Here is a 21,584-nt window from a genome sequence, read left to right on the forward strand (position 1 = left end):
GGAACCGGGGGGCTGGGGGCGCCAGCCCCCCCCAGTGAAAAATATGGGGGGCGGAAGTATCATTCCGCCCCCCCCCCCCCCCCGCTTCGCTAGTCAGAAAACCCCTTTTTCATTTCCAAATGAGAAATAAATCTCATTCGGAGCACCAAATTGCATCTAAGGCCAGGTGAAAATGCAAAATTATTTACAAAATGGAGTGGGTGTTGAAGTGTGCTATATTGCACCAAATTGCATCTGAGGCCACCTGGAAATGCAAAAAAAAATCCAAAGGGGAGGGCGACACCTCCCCCAGGCCGGCCATCAGTCTTCAGCCCCCCCCCCCCCCACTCAAAAGTACCTTCCTACGCCACTGATGAATATCATGATATTCATGATATCATGAATATCATGATATTCATCATCCTGTTTTAGTCTGTGAGAGGGCATTCAATTTTGACATAGTGTCATGCACCCTTCCTTCGAATGGCACATAATTCGCATAATGTTGGGCTTCTTGGTTGTTGGGTTTATCACAAACGAAAAGATACTCCATATTCGTCACCATGTTGGTACACGGTAGACACTTTTCATTCAAGGCAGAAGCATGCAGCCCTTCGCATTCAATGTCAGCTCCCGCAAAGTACGTTGAAGCCTTACAGGCATCCGAAGTTTGACGATTTCCTTCGGGAATTCCCGCGGTTGATGCATATTCATTATCGATCGATACCGTTTGCTTTTCATTCTTCTTTGCGCCACACAGTATGCGAAAGTATTCCACTGTATCGTCCCGCGGGATGTAATCCTCGGTGTTAACATTGACAGGTGAACCACAAACGGCAATTGCGCTCTCGTCTCGTGGACATTCCTTATGAAATACGTCACATCCGGTATTGGGATCGTCGTTTGACGACGAGGCCTCTGCGTCGGTAGATGATAGGATGTACACGCTTGCACCTTCGTTCGACTCGTAAGATGTAGTTAACGTGTTCTCGTCCGGGCCTGCCTCATCTTTCGAACTGGCGTATCTGCTAAATTCCTCGGAGGTTGTACTCTTGGATTCGTTAGGACTTGAAGACTCTACCGAGCCACGGTAACAGTCCACTTCTGTACCGATAACGTCGGTTGACGAAGGCATTTTCAAGTCGTCAAAGATTTCTTTTTGACAAGGCGGTGGTCGCTTCTTTGACATGTAGTGATTCATCTATATATCAAATATTCCAAATCAGATGAAAAGAATGTGATTATAAAAAGATATAAAAAAACTTGAAAAATGTTTCCTCTTAAGGGAAGACACATAACAGGCTAACATCCCTTTTAAAGCATATAGGTTATATCAGTACTTTCAGAGAGTTAGACAGCCTACAGAAACTCATTTTAAACCCATTCCATTTCACGGTTGTGGATAAACAACAACTTTTATGTCAAACCCATATATTTTCGATGAGCAACTTTTCAGTTACATTAGGACCGTGTGCTATTGGAAAACAACACTGCCCCCTAGCAGTAAATCTTTATTCTTTCGGGATGTATCACGGTTTTGTACCTGATCAACCAGCCACAACACATAAAGACGACTTTACTCCCATAAAATGGTAGTCTTCATAACGTGATCAAATAAAAGGTCAAAACTTTATACATGCACAATTTCCATCAGCCATATATAGGCTTCTTTAAAAATGACACCAATGAATAGCCGATCCATATTTCGTGTTTGTCCTTGCGATTAAGTTCTACCGGCCGCATTTAAAGAGTTTTGAAAACCATATCGCAGGCCGCCCAATGCCTGCCACTGTAACAGTAAATAAAGTCTCCCTGTATACAATATCCGGCCGGACACAATATTCCTGGTAATAGTGTCCGGCTGGACATGATACACCACCTTCATTGCCCACGATGTAAATGTTTTCCTCGGGAATAAAATATCCGTCCAGAATATTGGTTTATTTGCAACCAATTCTACGTCTTATACGACCGTGGCACCTTGCATGATTTCAAAACCAATCAGCAAAATGAAGCTGTTTATTAATGGTATTGTAACCACAGCTATTAGTCAGTATGGACTTAACTTTCCCTAACACTTACAACGGCTGCTTTGCTTTTCACACACGATAGTTCAATAAACCAACGTTTTCAGGTAGTGACAACCGCCAGTTTTCGAACGGCGGACCATATATGGTACCGGTATCATTGCGGATCAAATCTTGCATGAATTTCTAATCTAGCCGGGCATTATGCCCTTTCAAGAATGTATGGAAGACGAACTTAATTAATTACATTAGAATACCTTAGCCTCTGGTATAAAATACGGTTCTGGTAGATGACTAGCAGATAACTTGTTTTTAATCACGCAAGTAATTCTGCCAAAGACAGCCAATAGGAAAATGGAACTGAGCAAGATCGACAACCACACCAGGAGTCCCACATCTATATATTTGTAGAAGAGAGAGAGTTAAGTTTAAAATCGAGAAGGAAACAAGAGAAAGAAGATGAGAGTAAAACGTAGTAAATATTGATGAGGCAGGAAACAGATGGGGTTGGGGTCTTCATCAGAAGAAGTTTAGTTTTGGTATTGACGCTACGGTGGGTCTATGAGGGTGGTAAATTTGAACCAAACTTTCAGGCCAAAGTTTCGATTTTTTATCGACACCTCGAAGGGCCAAAAAAAAAGTAATGGAATAATTGATCACTTGATTGCCTGCCACTCCTTTTGCTAATACGAAGGGTCCAGTATAGAAACACTAGATTTAGCACTGCTGTATGTATAGAGTGCATCCCTTGTTGAAACAGTGAGGGGGCAGACACATAATACTGCTTTCCCTTCCCTCTTCCTACCTCAATGTTCCTTCGCTTAATAGCAATAATGTTTGCAACTATACTCTTAACTAACTTACATATGCAAAAGAAAATGAAAACTTGACAACACACCCAAAGGTGCAAGGGCAGAGTATATATATACTAGGAATCTAGAGAGAGGCTAAGACTCGGGATCCATGCTATTGTAGCAACTTTCCCTTTTTCTTCTCTCTTTTTGTTTGAAGGGGGGGGGGGGGCTCAATCGGTTTTGCAATACGCTGAGGAATATTATTGACAGCAGGAACAAAAACAGACTTTAAGATTTCCTTTTTTTTTAATGATGGCAAAATATGAATAAGAATAAAAACAGCTACAATCAAACAGACAAAGGAAAAATGTACGATTTTTTTTAATCGCCATCATTTACTTTATTTGTTTAGTCGGTACTAGATAATATAAAGAAAACAAAAATATGAACCAGAAGAAAATGAGAAACATTAATGATTATAGAACTAAATCATCCATTTGGTGTTCAATTTGACCATATCTGTATCAAGACTCAATTCTCTGAGTTTTTGGTCAGTATTGGACTTTTTCCGACATTCATGAAATCATCCATTTTGGTGTTCAATTTGACTATATCTGTATCAAGACTCAATTCTCTGAGTTATTGGTCAGTATTGGACTATTTCCGACATTCATGAAACCATCCACTTGGTGTTCAATTTGACCAAATCTGTATCAAAACTCAATTCTCTGAGTTTTTTGGTTAGTATTGGACTATTTCCGACAGTACAATTTTCACAGCTAAAGAAAGAAAATTAAAACTCAATAGTTCAAGTAAAAGACGAGGTCGTATACTGTCTAAGAAAGTAGGCTAACCAAACGTGGCCCAAAACAAGAAAAATGCAGATAATTTTGACTACTTTACAAGGTTTTAGCAATTCAATTGTTTAAACAACTGTAGTAAGTTTGGTCGTTTTGGAGCAATCCTGTAACCAAATGTTTTGGTTGGATATATACATACGTGTATATAGGTAAATTATTCGACCAATTTTATAGAGAGTGTCTAGAACAACACATGCATAAAAAACAAAGAAAGCGGGGAGAAGACACACCAACGATCTACGTCCTCTTTCCTCACTTCCCCTTCTCCATTCCTCATTCCCCCTACCTCCCACCCTACCCGGTTCCATAATGCTCACACTTTAAACAATTGATGAACCATTAAATTTGTGTCCTTGGTATGTTTTATAGAAGACATATCGTTTAAGATTATGCATATAGATTCTCGCCCCCCCCCCCCCCAATCGCATCTGATATCACCAACCAGGGGTTCCCAATTAATTTTAAGAGGAACAGATATAAATAATGGTTGGTGGGGGTGGGGGGGTGGGGGAAAGATCAGAGAGACTCAATATATCACCCTAGTAACAGATTGAACATTTTGCCAGCAGGGTATACCCTGCTGGGAATGGATGGTGTGGGGAACTCCGACCAGAATGACGTACCTTTTTGAAGAGGCACCGAGGGATTCAAAACGTAAACAAATGGTGGCGACCTTCCCGCAATCGTCCAAGCATAGAGACGAAAAACGTAAGATTTGGATGACTTTACTCCTGCAACATGAACGGAGACAACAGTGGTACCGGTGTAGCCAAGGGTTACACATAAAACATAGCTAATGGTTCATAATGTAGGTAACGTCAACTTTCTTACATGAAGACAAAATTGCTATTTTAAAAGCAATGTTTTTTTTTAAGCAAAATGTCGTGTTTTGTTGTGTACACATTGGTTACTAAAATTCCCAACAAATGTCATTCGTTAAGTTTGATTAGAAAATTATTCCTTTAAATATGAATAGTAAAAATCATTATTGCATTACATATGAATCATGCATGACCAACAGTAATGTTTGTAGTCCTATAGGCTATACCGTGTCCAGAATGGAATAGAAACATTACTTTATGGATATATAATGCAAAATTGTGATAAAAAATATTACGATTTTGTCTAAGCTTCACTTAAGAAAAACATATATCATGATCATAACAAATAAAATATACCAAAACGAATAAAACATATTCCAAGTCTAAATTACCTTTCATGTTATAAACGGTGATTTTTAATTGCCATTTACCAATTTGAAGCCTATATCGGCCTAACAAGCGGACTTGGGCGAGAAATTCTACTGAATGATAGTTTTACTGAGGAAATATCTCGCTATACAGTTTCTTTGGTTGAATATTAAATAGTGGTAGAATCTGGTAATATATAAAATTTTTTTAGATAAAACCGCCGAGCCATATGTGATGTGTGGTAATATTTTGGTCTATTATGTTTCCATGCAATAGCACAATATATGAATTCCCACCCACCCCCCCCCCCTCACTCCCCACAATAAAACAGCAAGATTTACACTGGAACTCTATGCCAATACTGTACATAGTTGCGGTACTACACGGCTTCCACGTGTGTGTTGATTGGTAAATCGTAATGTACTTGATCAAAAAGACACAAGTATCCAATCAAACATTGTTTGGTGTTAAAACAGACGTTTGCGAATTGGCATTTTGAACCTCCTGCTTCTGTACGTTAAACATGATGATGACTTAAGGTTCAAAATTACTTTAAGTATTATAAGTTATAGACCATTGAGACACACTGCTAGCAGTCCAGATTACCTTTCTATGCTAACTTTATTTTATCTTTTTTTTTGGCGAGAAATAACCCTTTAAACATCTGGGTAAAATGACAATTTAGTCAATTCCCGAGATAGAACATAAACCATATAAAACATATTTGGCATCATATGGCATGTATACAGTGGATTGCAAATTTGTCAACGACGGTGCACTGTTGTTTATATGTAGTTAAAAAAAGATATGTTTTGGTTAAGCATTATAATTTATATAACGATGGATTTAAAAAAAAAAATAGGCCTGAACCGAGAAGCTGACGTCATCATCAAGTTAGCCTTAAAGGAGCATTCCAGACCTAAAGCATATTTTAATAGCTGAATATCTAGAGAACTGGACAAGCTATAGAAACTTTAACAACGACCCATTTTTATTTTATCTTGGGCTAGGATATATCAATATTGAATGTACGCCTAAAGTCATCATTTAAGTGGTTTAAAAAAGATATAAATTATATAAGAAACAAATTATCGACACATGATATACGGCAGTGGCAGGCTGAGCATCCACGCACTATCCTATAGTGGGTAAGGTGAGTTGCCATAAAACATGTCATCACAAACTATAGCAGTGAAGGAAATAACGACCACGGGATTTGACTTACCTACAACCTTGGTGTTTGTCGCATTTCCGGGCAATTCATACTTCAGAATGGTTTTGTTATGTAGAATGGTAAGTAACTCGTAATGGTCAATAATCCCGTTCCTATTTTCTGGAGGTGGAGGCTAAACACAGAAATTAACAGAAGAAAATGATTAAACAATATTTTAGGTGGAATGAGGAATTAAGTTGAGATTTATTTTATAGGGGAATCTCGACTAGGATGGGAAAAGAGGTGAAGGACGGATCCATGATTTTACAAAGTATGGGGTGTGGATCTGAGATCGGTAAAGCCGACTCCCATGTAGAGGGGTATTTGAGGCTCTCCTTAAGAAAAAAATAGACCTGAAATAGGGCATTCTGGGGCATATTTATAGGCTATGATAAGTTGAGTTTATAGTTAGGTTTACACTAATATGTTATGTTTATGTGTGTGTTTATGTAATATGTTTATGTCATGTGCTATGTAAATTATAGTGGAGTGTTAGCTCAGTGGTTAACACCGGTGCCTTTCAATCATAAGGACCCGAGTTTGAGTCACTCCAAGATTAATGTATGTCGTCCAGTTACAGAGTTGTTGACAATTGACAATTCATAATCATGGACGTTAAATATGAATCTAAGAGACTGTCTTTGATCAGCTTGCGGCTTTGATAAGCCAATGAGGCGTCTTCGCGAGTTCCTGCTTGCAGGAGGATCTAAAATACATACATACATACACTCAAGGATGTACAATAACTACTTTTAATTCTTGTGGGATTTAAAAGAACCCCCCCCCCCACACACACACACAACCCTGGAGCCGCGTCTGGAGACTAAGCGGTCCGGAACTGGGACGTGGGGGGGGGGGGGAGGGGGAGAAACGAAAATGGGGACGCGAAAAAAGGACGCTGCTGGGAAAGAAATGAGAGTAGGATGAGGGATGGGAAGGTGGGTCAGTGAAGGAGGTCGGATGAGGGTCGTGAACCTGAATGGGGAAGGGACTGTGATAATATTTAAAATGCAAACAACTTACATGCCAGCTGAGAGTGATATTGCGCAGTTCTGACTCAGATTGACTTTGATTCACTGATACTCTATAGATAATCGGGCTCTTCGATGGAGCTTCAATAAAACATATAAACGAAATATGTTATGCTATAGCCTACCTGGAGAGGCACATTGACAAAATGGTTTTAAATGTTTCTTTAAAACCTTTCGTCGAATGTTCGGCGTGAAAATTGAAATGCATTAAAATATGAATACATTATACAGTCATTGTGGTATTAGTATCTTTCAAGCAATGGCCGGATCCAATTGACATGTGAATGGGGGGAAAAAAAGAGGAAATCGAAGCATTTTGATTGTTTAACTAAGACATCACACCTGTTTGCTTTAAGTCTACTCATGGTAAACAAACCGTAATAATTGCAACTATCAATGTCTCCGAATGGCAATGCCCACGAATTTCATGCAAATTTAACCAGATCGCTTACAATATGTTCGTCTTTCGTTAGTCAAGTATGAATGTTCCTCATCGTTTATACGTCAGTATTCATACTTGAAAAGTGTTTACAGAAAATGAGTGAACGCAAAGGTCAGTATAGGCTTCCGTTGGAAGAGCGCCAGATCACATGTGCATATACCAGTCAGTGGTCACGAATACCATACCCGTATAATACAGCACGCTTATAGATTCTATATATTTCGTACATGTTCTTACCAGCCATTGGCGTATATGAACACATCGGTTTAGAGAAGTTGCTCCATGGCAATGAATCCACCTGCATATATGGTGTTAGGATTCCATTCTGTATTTGCATGGTTAGACAGACTAGTGAATATGGCAACCTTTCAACCGTGAAGGAAAAAAAGACTTCCTTCTTTCGTCTGGTGAAGTCCTCCAATAACTAAAAGGGGCAAAAAGTAGCTAAAACTTACCACCCTTGCATATAATTGAGTGTTATAAATGATTGGTAATCTCGTTATTCGTAACCGTTCTCTTCGAACAAATGCATAATGTTGTGTTAAATTTGGTTCATTTAAAGATTTATTTATTATAAAAATTAATTCTATTTTTTAAGGAAAGAAAGAAAAAAGAAACAAACAACCAAACAAAACAAACAAACAACAAACAAACAAACAAAGAAAAAAGAAACAAACAAACAAACAAACAAAGAAAAAACAAACAAACAAACAGACAAACAAACAAACAAACAAACAGAAAAACAAACAAATAAAGAAACAAACAAACAAACAAACAAAAAACAAACAAACAAAGAAAAAACAAACAAACAAACAAACAAAGAAAAAACAAACAAACAGAAAAACAAACAAATAAAGAAACAAACAAACAAACAAACAAAAAACAAACAAACAAAGAAAAAAACAAACAAACAAACAAACAAAGAAAAAACAAACAAACAGAAAAACAAACAAATAAACAAACAAACAAACAAACAAAAAACAACCAACAAACAAAGAAAAAAGAAACAAAGAAACAAACAAACAAAGAAAAAAAGAAACAAACAATAAAGAAAAAAGAAACAAACAAACAAAAACAAACAAACAAACAAACAAACAACCAAAAGGAAATTGATAATCATACCTTTCCTTCACTGCCGTTTTGTGTATAGTTTCCTTTGTAATTTAGCCATGATTCAGTGCTCCAGGTACGCGGGATAGTAAAACTGGCGTTTAGAGTATCGATGCTGGTCGTAAATAATCTCTTTATGGTCGGTGGATCTGGTTGAACTGACAAAACCAAATGCAAATCAGAGAAAAAATATTTTCATTTGCATAAATCTTGTTACTCAATTATTTAAATATAACTAATTTTACTTCAAAAGATGGTATAAGAACGTTTTAAAAATTAACATGTGAAGGGATTAACGGTATTGTTATATTCGGAAGGAGGAACCGGATGGGGATGGAACTCCTATTAAGGCATTTAAATAAGCAAATGATTTTAGTTTGTCGAAACTCAACTATAGTAGTCTAAACAGCATAGGCCAGGGCCGACACAATGGGTAGTCGGTGTTGATGTAGCACCCCTCCCATACTCACCCCCACCCCCTTCCTACCCCCCCCCCTCCATGCACTAAATTTTCGTCGTCAGGTTCATGAGGTGTATTTGTAAAATTCTCCCAGTTTTCTGGAACAGGTGCTGTCTAATCGAGACGTTGATCCGCGCTCCTGGCTGTCGCGTAAGGCTCAGTCGGGCGGTTATAACTTATTTAACTGCCGAAATATAGCATACGGCTATACATATTAATCAAAGAACTGTGTTTAGACCCATATTATTCTCAGTTACGAACATACATTATTCTTTACGAACATACACTATTCTTGACGAACATACCAATCGGTTCGTGTCTGTCTGTCCTGTTACTGTTGCCGAATTCATTCTTTACTGTAGTAGTCAGCAGTAATCTAGGCTCCTCTAATAAAAATGTCACATTCTTTTGCTGCACGTTATTATCTTCACATCCACTTATCCAGACATATCTGTTGCTGTTAAATTGAAAAGGAAAAATTATTTTATTATTTATTTGCATAATTCGCCACATATATGAAGAAATCGACCCATCTGAAATTTAGTTACACCAAAGGGGCAAAAATATTTGAATTTTACATTTAACCAAGTATCATGTTCGGCAACAAGATATTTTTTACCCCATGCAGAATTAATTCCTCTATAAATTGTACAGTAGCTAAACGTTCGTAGAAGCTCAATGTTGACAGTGTACACTTTGAATTCCAAAGCATGTCAAACTTTAGGTACCGTCAAAACGTTAACATCATTTTTTGGCAACTTTGCTGCAAAATATTGAAAATCATGACCTTCTGGTGCGAGCCAGATTGAGTTAACGAGACGAATTAAGCGATCAAGTTATCATTTTGCAAAGGAATTGTTGAAATGTTGACTTTCCGATAGCTTGACTCTGCGTTTCGTTTCAAATTATTGCAATATTTTAAGTGATATATTTATAATTTTGATGCAGATTGTAAAATATTATTTTTGTCTTTTTGCAACACAATGCTAAAATTCTTCACTTCTTAGATCTGTCATTTCGTTGCTAGCTGGTAATAGCTTGACTGAGCAATTAATAACGTTGTTGAAATTTGCTACTTTAATTACTAAGAAATTTTAACATTTTAACGGCACCATAAACTGTTCCATGCCAAAGAGTGATGATTTTACTCTTTTATAAGTATATACAGAATCATCAATTTAAAATACAGTCGGTAGTAAACTCTCATCAGGCAACCAACAATGCGGGGGTGGGGGAACCCCGTGCGGGGGGGGGCCGCTGTGAATATAGAAAGTATAACAGGAACACCACACAGAATGTCAAATTCAGAAACCAGTCGCGGCACCAGAATTTTTACAATTAATGTGAAATTCACTCGAATCAAAGCGTGACTGTATGCTATTTAACCCTATTTCTAGTCAGTAATTTTTATACCCTTGAACCGGTCATAAATTTATATGACTTCATTTCTGGAGTAGACTAAAATCTCGCTACAAAACCAAACCAATGAAGAAGAGTGTATCTCATATCATAGCCTATACAATAACCTACGTCTCCAAATGAATGACTCGTCATATTTTATATATGTACAATACAATAAAAAAACCCATACATGGTTATGAGGTACGATGTCAATGAACTAGAAATAATATGTTTTCTATTAATGATTTCAATCAAAAGATGTTATTTGGTTTATTCTGAACGTACATTTATTACACCTTGGTTTATTGTCGAAGTTGGAGAATAATTAATAAACAATTAAGATTATTTAAGGTTGTCTAACTGTTTTAAATTGCCCTCGCGGGAAGGTTATATTATAGCGGTACTATAGTTAAACAATGATTATACGGTTCATAAAGCATAATACGGTATATAGTGTAACGATCTTCGTACTTTTGATATCATCACTGTGCGGGCAGACGATATCCTGTGTATGTATGTGCCGCAGCGCACGCGGTATTTGGATATAAAAGAGGAGGCACTCGCGCTGCAGCCTAACTAAAAAACTTTAGTGCGCCAATGGGTAATTTTGGTGGCAAGATGTCACCACAGTAATAACTGCCAGAAATATCTTTACTAATCGGCCAACTGGCGACATCAACCCATTAGGAAAGCAGACTTGGCCGTGAATACTTTGGGAAAATCTGGTCACCAACATTGCCGATGACGGATATTAAGGTACAGTATGAAGGTTTTGTTGACTTACGTATTAGCTATCTCCCAGCACAGTTTGATCTCGCCCTGGCTCCCGGAGTAAAAGGTGCAAGTTACCATGGGGGACTTGCTACCGAAGCAAACAGAAGGTGAGGGACTTGCAGGTTTTCCTATAGTATAAGAATAGAACAGACTTCATTAATTAAAGCATTGCCATAGGTAGAACTTTCGTCTTGATCTTTCATAGTCCAAGAAAATATAGAGGAAAGATAAAATGGTTGCAAGTAATGGTTTCTTAGATATTCTAGATTTTTAAGATATTCAAATTTAAAATAAACTATACATTTCTGGAGTACTCCTTTAAGGCTAAACTGGTGATGACGTCATCCTCCACATCACATGCCTAAATATTAATTTAAGTCCATTGTTTACTACTTCCATTGATCCAACCAGAACATGTTCTGATAACCTCTTGAACAAAAAGAGCAGCTTTGTATATATGACTTGCAACACCATTTGAGCTTTACAATGTTGTAATGTGTTATTTGAGGCCTTAAAAGACATTTGCGTTACATCTGAGGAAACTGAGCTATTTTCAGTTTGCCCGTGAAACTAAGTTGTTCAGCCACTTTTAATTTGGTGAATCTGAAATGCTGTAAATGGTTAATTCTCCATAAAAGGAAACAGTGGATTTTACGGTCTATTACAAATCAAAATCAATTTCGTTCCTAAAGTCATATTTTTAAGGAATGGAATGACAACTTGATGTTTACTTACTACCGACTATCACTTTTGTCCTCTGAAGGTAATCCGTACTTCCGGCTGTTCGGCAAGAGTAATTTCCACTGTCGGTAAAAGTTGCGTTGTCCACGCTGTATGTATTAATACCTGATCCATTGAGCAGCATCGATCCATCTTTAAACCAATATAGTTCCTGTAACGTCTCGTTCAAATTATGCACAGTTTGGCAATTCAGAGAGAAGTTGGTTCCATATGCGACCGGTTTAACTGAAGCGGAATATTGAAATATTTACACATGTAAATGTAAGTTGTAGGGACTGAGAAAAATGCATATATATGTGTATCAAATGTGCATTAATTGGCAATTAGCTATAGAAACAGTCACCAAAAAGATTTTGATGGGGACATGAAATAATACTATGGCGTTGTACGCATGCTCATATACGTACTATACGTCATAATTTACATAACTCATGATTCGGACTTGATGGGTCTGCTCGACTTATTTTGGACCCGAACGATTAAAGGGACTAAGCTAGCCCTTGGACTATACTTGACCCAAGCTGAAACATTCAACTATTCTACAAATATCTTCCTTGTGTCAAGGCCGATTCAAGAGAACCAAAATATAAAGATATCAGTAATTGACCAAAATTTATGCCGTTCCTTGGAAGAAAGCAACCACCATTCTCGTTCCCTTTCCCATAATTATGTATTGATGTACGATACCGGTACTATAAGGGTATTGTAAGAGTGCCTAGAGAGAAAATGTTGACAAATATTACCCCCCAACCATGCCCCACTGCACCCGACAAAAGAAACCCCTTCCCCCACCCTCCACACCCAATATCACTTCGCTATATCTAACATTCTTACCAAGTAAGCTGCGGGCTGAGGTTATTTGCATTAAAGAAATGAAGAATGTCAGTATCATCTGAAGCAGAGCCATCCGTTGAGACTGTAATGGAAGAGGCATGATATCTCTTGTTTGTTTTGTTTAGAACTTAAAGCACGCCACTTTCTGGTGTTTTCATGTCGATGCTTCAGTTCTTTCAATTTAAATGATCTGATCAAAGAATCTGCAAAGCAAAAAGAGGAATTAAAAGAAAACTTGGGCAAAAATAATACTTTACAATATATATATATATATATATATATATATATATATATATATATATATATATATATATATATATATATATATATAGATATATAGATATATATATATATATATATATATATATATAACAAAATTGATTGTTTGAAGAAAGTAAAGTATCTTACTTACAATTTATTTATATATATATATATATATGAATGAAAATTCGTAATGAGTTGGAAAATCAAGAACAGTGAAAAAACTTTCAGCCTCCACCGGGATTCGAACCACGGGCCTTCCGCTCTGCACGCGGACACCCTAACCACTAGGCTATGAACGCTGATTGTATGTCCAGAGGTTCGAAACCGGTAAGGAAGGTCGTAATTCCACTGTCGGCGTTTGTCACCTGTATCGAACAATACTAGTTCTGTTTTTGGTGACATATATATATATATATATATATATATATATATATTAGTCTCTTACTTATAATTGTTTCTGTTGACGTATAAAAATACCAAGTTAGATATAATCTTTATAACTTCAACATTGATATTTCAATATAAAGGAACTTGTTATAACCACATTGTAAAACGATTCCCTTAGTTGTTTTTCTTGATTTATGTTTATTTTGATATACTTTGCACGTTGACATGAAAACTTCATTCGTATTAATACCGTGAAATCGTACCATTGCATATGTATTCCTTCACGTGAACCAGAAGGGTACACGAATCTTATAGACTCTAAAATATTTGTCAAAACTCAATCCAACATAGGTACTACATTTATATATACCAAAAACACATGTGTTCCGAGGCTGCATAATTTTCATTTAAGATAAAACAAGGATTATCAACTATATTAATGTTACGATGAAACCTTTTTATGATCGCCTTACTTAAAAGGATTTGCTGTGACAAACAATGTGAAACTGATAGTGAAGAGAAAAATATCTGAATTGCCATCATCCATTTTGCTGTTGCCCTGCAAATGCATTTAAAACAAATATCACAACATTTGACAAATTCGTCTCTTTGCGATACAAAATGCTATAATGAGGGTTCGGTTTTAAACTAAAGATTTAGGAAAACTTCACGGCTAATCTATTAACTTCATCCACCAAAATATCATGTTATGTCAGTGATATATCGCTTTAATAAGATAATTAACACCTGCCAAAATTGTTTATTGAGTTGCCTGCATGCCTATTTACAACTTGTAAAGACAACGACTAATGCAAAAAGGATGTACGCGCATTTAGCGATGTTGTGCCTAAGGAGTGGGAATTATTCGATATGTGTATATTATACTGCACCATTTTTAACGGCCATTATGTTACTCTAGTCTATAGGGTTTTATTCCAATTGATTCGTTATATTAATATAGTAAAACAAAAAAGTTATAATGCTTAACTTAAGACATCAGATATCATATTTTGGAATTGTAGTGAGTTGGAAAATCCAGAACGGTGATAAAACTTCCAACCTCCACCGGGATTCGAACCCAGGCCTCCCGCTTTATATTCCAACACCCTACACACGCATACACACACACTCATATATATATATATATATATATATATTATGCTTATATATATATATATATATATTATAATGAAAATCCACGTTTACTCCAAAGAAAATATTATAAGAGAAAACCAGAGAAATAAGATATGACTCATAATTGGCAAATAAGTAGTAGGTCTAATATATCTTCTGGAACATTACTCCTTATTTGTCAATCATGAGTCATATCTTATTTCTCTGTGTTTCTCTCTTTATATATATATATATATATATATATATATATATATATATATATATATATATATATATATATATATATGTATATATATATATATAAATATGTATATATATATATATATATATATGTTGATACTAGACGAGACTAGTGGAACACTAGTAGTTGTACAACTACTAGTGTTCCACTAGTCTCATCTAGTATCAACATATATTCCGCTCTGTCCAATGGACATAGAGCACTCTGCGCCAAGATAGACGCCAACCTACTATATATATATATATATATATATATATATATATATATATATATATATATATATATATATATATATATATATATATATATATATATATATATATATATATATATATATATATATATATTTTAAGTCCAATTTTAAGTCCAAAAGCTCGTGGAATCCACCCAAGGCCCATTGTGCGCCTCTTGAATCATTTATTTCGGCCATTGAAGAGGATGTTAAAACACACACCTCCGCTCCAGACTTCCGCGACAATCTCAACAAAACTGAGAGACAGGCCATTCATGAACTCCGGAAGCGCGATGACATTGTCATCAAGCCAGCCGACAAGGGTTCTGCAATTGTCGCTATGGGCAAACAATTCTACAGAGAGGAAGCCAACAGACTACTCGGCAACCCTCAACACTACAAACTCCTAGATTCTGATCCTACTCAAGAAATCACACAAAACGTGAAAAGAGTCATCCAAAAGATAGTCTCTAACGGTTCCAAAACCAAGGCCAAAACCTCCTGGAAAACGACCCAAAGCCTGGTCGCTTTTATTTTCTGCCTAAAATTCACAAAGAATGCAATCCCGGGAGGCCCATAATATCGGGTAATGGTACAGCGACTGAAAAAATTTCCAAATTCGTGGATCTCCTCATCCAACCTCTCGTTTCGGCCCTACCGTCCTATGTGCAGGACACTACGGATTTCATCCGGAAAATTGGGGAAATAAAAAATCTTCCCTTATCTTCTCTGTTAGTTACCTTGGATGTGTCTTCGTTATACACAAATATCCCTAACGAAGAGGGCATTTCGGCCTGCACAAAAGCATTCAAACCGAAACGTGGCAAAACCCCCACGAAGAAAGAATTGGCCGAATTAATGCAACTTATCTTGACCAACAATAATCTGGTATTTGGCAACAAACACTACCTCCAAATTCATGGCACCGCAATGGGTACCAAAATGGCACCGTCTTTTGCCAACATCTTTATGGGAAACCTCGAGAAAGAATTTTTATCTCGACAAAACTTGAAACCACATACGTGGTTACGTTACATTGACGATATCTTTATGATATGGACCCATGGTGAGGCAAATCTAAAACTCTTCATTGATGACATAAACTCGTTTCATCACACTATCAAATTCACTGCTGATTTTTCTGGACATGGCGTTCACTTTCTGGACACCACCGTGACCCTACAAAATGGCTCACTCAAAACAGACTTGTTCAATAAACCCACGAACAAGCACAACTACCTCTTACCAAGCAGTTGCCATCCACGTCACTGTACCAAAAATATTCCGTACAGTCAAGCGTTGCGCATTCGACGCATTTGCTCCTCTGAAGTCGATTTTGATTCACGCACTAAAGAACTGTCACAACACCTCCTAAACAGGCAGTATTTTCGGGGTACTATTGAAAATGCCATCAAAAAGGCTAAAAGCAACCCCGTACCGAAACATTGACGTACAAAACTCGTCAAACCAGTTCCAAAAGGGTACCATTGGTTACTGAGTTCCACCCTGGTCTCCCACCACTGGCAGAAGAATTTTCACCTACTTCAAGGCACCGAACGCCTGAAATTAGTATTCCCAGAATTACCTGTCATCGCTTTTAAAAGACCCAGCAACCTTCGGGATATCTTAGTTCGGGCATCCTTTCGGGATGACACCCCATTAGGGGAAAGCAAAACAGAAACTACAGGATCATCGCCCTGTACACAAAATTGCAAAACGTGCTTACTTGTCGATTCGACCGGGCCTTTCAGAGCAACCAAACCAAACGCACGTTCCAAATTCGGCACAAAATTAACTGCCTATATCCAAAAATGTCATTTACCTCATCTACTGCAATATTTGTAACTTACAATACATTGGAGAGTCAAAAAACACTCTTAGAATGAGAATGACACAACATAGATCGGCGATCAAAACAAAAAAGATCTACCAACCTGTTGCAAATCACTTCAATCTCCAAAATCATTCAATTGAGAATTTGCGTGTTATTGCCATTGACCAGAACGATTCTAACGTAGAAGCGAAAGAAAATTTCTGGGAACTAAACCTAAAGACCACGGCACCATTCGGTTTACACATCAGAAACGATTTGCCGTCCCAGATAAACCAAAACAATTCCTTTACAATTACGACGGAATCGGATTAAAATAATCCGACGCGGATTAAAATAATCCGAATTTCTAAAACTTCTGCTCAATTCAGCAGAAATCAGTAAGTCGCTTTGCCTTTACAACCATGCCGACAATCTTCTCTATAAAATAGTTTCAATTCCTGCTACTCCTTGTCACTTTCGGTGATCATGCACTGAAGAAGAGCTAGTTTTGCTCAAAAGCTCTGCAAAAACCAAACATTGGCTGTTTTACTTCCAATCACTTACCTATTTCAATTATTGTATCTCACTCGAGATCCAGCCTTTCTCTAAATGCAGCATAGTTGTTTAACAGTTTTTCCGTTATTCCTATATATATATATATATATATATATATATATATATATATATATATATATATATATATATATATATACATATATTTATAGTTGTCTGAAGATCGCTACAAAGCGTGAAACTCCGAGTTACAACTACTGTTCCACTAGTCTCATCTAGTATCAACATACATATATTTATATATATATTGTATATATATATTGTATATATATATTGTACATATATGTATATATATATTTGAGAAAATTATTAAATTACTTACGTTACCTTTCAATTTAGGGTGATATCTAAACCGTTTCTTCAGAGGTCCATGTTGCAATGTTTGCAGGTTTATCCGTATAGTGTCTACGCTTGTACGAGAGCAATACACGTCTCCGGTTGTCTGGTTGTTTCACAATCATCTGTTATTCTTCTAAAGGCAACGAAAGATATATCAAGTTTGGGGTTCAAACATATGGTCTTGTTGTTGATAAGATGCACCCTGCTTGCTATATAATAAAGAATTAAAGCTGTGATAGTGTTATAAAGTATATGTAAATATATATGTCTTCTTTAGCTAATAATGTTGCTGGTATGTCTACTTACTTAGCAACGCATTTTAACGATGATTAATCGGTAAGAAAACTTTAAACAAACCATACTTCAAACCATACTTTTTATTATGGACGTCCACTGTTTTAGCTCAAGTATATGTGATTATTTAAGCTAAATCGGAATGTTTATTTTAAATTTTAAATATATTGGATATTGTTTATATGGCCATTGAAACGATGATAATTTTCACTTATTTTTTTTTATATTTGAAACTAAAAATGACATTTTCACAATCAATTTACAATGTGATGGGATATCACAGTCAAATGTATTGTTGAAATAAGTTGCAATAAATTCCTCAACATTGTCTCAGAAAGTTACAAGATATAGCTTCATTTTGTCTATATTAAGTACCCTGCATTTTTCAAACAAAATTACCAAATGGAGGGGCATACCCCTCCCGTGGTCACACACATACTTTAGGTACAAGGTTGATTTTATCAGACAGTATAGACCGTTTAAATTCACTTCAGTCCAGGCTGTAATTCTGTACCCCATTTAAGTTTTGAGAAGTGACCCTTTAAACAGTTGAGGTTCATGAGATAAAGCAACTGGACGGTCTGGACCATTATGTCCTATAGTATACATGAACACAAAACTCAAAGTGAGAAACAATAGAATTTGAATGGTCTGAAATAACATGTTTATGTTGTAACACAGATTTGTCAACTTGGACACGTATACCTGTTAATGTTCCTCCAAATGGTGATCTGTTGTTTATACGAAATAAAAAGAACATGTTTTTGTTGAGTTATTACAATTTAGGAAACAGTGGATTAATATTAACAATAAGGCATTCACTTTGGGACCTGACGTCATAATGAATTGCACCTTAAAGGAGCGTTAGATAGTTTAAGGTGAATATCATGAAAATTGGAACAGATATACAGAAATACTATATAAGCACTCTTTTTTCACTTTTTCTTTGTCGAAACTGAAATTTTTGCTTAAAGTCATCTTTAAAGTATTATTTGTGACCGGAATATATTCATTTAAGCGTCGTGTGTTATTGCCAGGTATAACGAAATATCTGTTTTAATGACACATTGTGTGCGAGTGGAATAGCTTGTGGTTTGTTTCGTTGCGTTAATTTTTTACCAGCCTTTAGATTCAGTAACTATACTATGACATACTTTCTCCCTAACATTATTCATGCAATTCTTTTATACTATATATATGCATATTATATATATATATATATATATATATATATATATCTATATATAGATATATATATATATAGATATATAAATATATAGATATATCTATATATAGATATATGGTATTGATTCTATTTTATACCGGCATATGAAGCTGTATGGTGATTGGCTGAGAATTAATGCCGGTATTAAATAGAATGAATACTTAATCAATAATTTAATTTGTAAGGACAATAAATTAGCAATTACTTCCCGTATGGCCTACCATATTCGAAACGCATTGTGCAGAGCGGAGCATAGCAGCCGGTAGGCTAAATCACCATCATACAAGGTGTTAAAAAGCAACATACATCTACATTATAATTTGATATTTTTCTTCGAATACTTGAGTGTTGCAACAAGCGCATTCATTCAGTTACAAATGTTAGACAATGTGTGAAACACACTTTCTCATGCAGCGACGTAGCCAGGAATTTGAAAGGGGGGGGGGAGCACTTTTTGCGATTGATATGGATTCTCAAATTTGTAGGCACGACTATCTGAGCGGAGCGCCACCATCGGTTGGCGCGGAGCGTACAAGAAAATTTTTGGTTTTACAAACCCCCCAGATGGCCGGAAACGGCCCTTCCCGAGTGTTCATTCTGGTTCCCTGGCCTCTTGCTAACTTGAGACACCTCATTCAATATCACTTTTAAACCCAAAAACAAACGAGTTAAAAATAGTACGTAATGCAATACTACATAATGTATTTAAAATTAGCAAGGTACATGTACAGAGTAGTCTTACTTTTCAACTTCTGATACTTGTAGATACAAAGATAGGCCAGATATGTCTTCGATACAACTATGGCCAGTAGTTGTCTTTGATACAACTGTAGCTAGTAAATGTTTAAGTTAGCCTAATAAGAGAAGGCGAGAGCTATCCGACGATTGCCATCTGATGCAAATGTCTCAACTGTTTTCTCAACTGAAATATTATCTGCGTAAACGGGTTCTTAACTACATGTTAAAAAACTGACAAGATCGGATCCTAGTCTTTTGAATGAAATGGCACGCGTTAGAAATGACAGCCTAGATGACAGAAGAATAGGTCACCTAATTTAGCCATATTCTTGCTACGTTCATTTCAATAGTGTTTCCTGTCTATAGACTCTTAAACTCGTCCAGCAAGCTTATCGATTTGAATTATGGGTGGGGTAAAAAAAGATAACTTGGCCAAAAAAATGTAGGTCCGGGCCTACAGTGCTACATATATACTGGCTACGCCCCTGATCATATGATATCATTATCAACAGATTTTGTTTCCTGTTTGAATTCTTTTATATGTTCTTTTACATAATATATCGAAAGACAAACATAGTGCTCTTTTACATTTTTTTCCAGTAGGATGATTCTTGTTTATTGTCAAATGTCTGGACTTTAATAAATTTGACGAACTTTAACTGTGATGGACAATATAAACTTTCATATTTTGTAATATAGCCAGATATGCAGTGGCCTAAAAACAAATATCGTTATCGCAGTGTATTAGCAGTGTAATAATTATTATAGGAAGTGCGTATCACGTATACGATTGCTAGCTTAGCTTCATAACATGCTGTTCGTGCAACAACTTAGGACGACTCATAGAAAGAATGTTGTCGACGTTGTTGTGCATATACGGTTCGTGACATTCCATAGAGTGCGGTTAGGTAGACAATATATATGTATTTTATTACGCAGTGGCCAACTGTAGGCTTGTAATTGGCTAAGCTAAATTTAGCTAATTGCATCTGCCAAACTAAGTAAGTAGCTGAATCAGTAGGCCTGAATGTTACTACGATTACAATCGAGTTAACGGAGCTGACGAGTATTCAAGATCAAAAGAGCACAGACAAAATACCATGCTAAAAAAACGACAGTTTGTAAAAAAAAAATCAACACTGAAGGGGGGGGGGAGCGGTTGCTCCCCCTGCTCCCCCCTGGCTACGTCCCTGTTCTCATGTGCTTGATATACTTTTAGTGATCTCTGGTTTCTGCTGTGTATCCTTCTGCTTCTTTCAAACGTCCTTAAAGATCTGCTTTATTGGCTCCAATTATAGCACGCTATAACTAGCAAAGTTTTGTGATTACTTAATCGACCTGCCACGGTCGTAAATCGACCTCGGGCTCTACAATTAGCCTGCATAGCTTCTTAACACCATTAGGCTCTTTGTGTAAACTCTGTGCGGAAATATGTTCAAGTCTACAGTGTAGTTAATCATACAGCGTTCACACAAAATCCCTCATACA

General features: G+C 36.5%; 1 protein-coding gene and 1 non-coding gene across 3 annotated transcripts; both read right to left on the minus strand.

Moving 5' to 3' along the window:
- Positions 1 to 397: 397 nt before the first annotated feature.
- On the minus strand, positions 398 to 18,051 carry LOC139978572 (uncharacterized). Of its 2 annotated transcripts, none has more exons than XM_071988891.1 (12): positions 17,828 to 18,051; positions 12,857 to 13,059; positions 12,017 to 12,247; positions 11,292 to 11,409; positions 9,412 to 9,563; positions 8,659 to 8,804; positions 7,774 to 7,960; positions 7,087 to 7,175; positions 6,076 to 6,196; positions 4,284 to 4,391; positions 2,264 to 2,403; positions 398 to 1,180 (listed from the first exon to the last, which is right to left on the minus strand). In XM_071988891.1, the coding sequence occupies exons 2-12, from the start codon at positions 12,954 to 12,956 to the stop codon at positions 398 to 400; spliced, it is 2,175 nt and encodes a 724-aa protein (XP_071844992.1). In that variant the 5' UTR covers positions 12,957 to 13,059; positions 17,828 to 18,051. The 2 variants fall into 2 exon arrangements, with proteins under 2 accessions (XP_071844992.1, XP_071845002.1); XM_071988901.1 differs by having other exon boundaries at positions 17,823 to 18,051.
- Positions 13,347 to 13,419, minus strand: Trnac-gca (transfer RNA cysteine (anticodon GCA)). Its single transcript has one exon. It is a non-coding gene; the product is annotated as a tRNA-Cys (tRNA).
- Positions 18,052 to 21,584: the final 3,533 nt, after the last annotated feature.

Source organism: Apostichopus japonicus, chromosome 2, assembly GCF_037975245.1.
Source record: "Apostichopus japonicus isolate 1M-3 chromosome 2, ASM3797524v1, whole genome shotgun sequence".
In the NCBI taxonomy this organism is placed as follows: Eukaryota; Metazoa; Echinodermata; class Holothuroidea; order Aspidochirotida; family Stichopodidae; genus Apostichopus; species Apostichopus japonicus.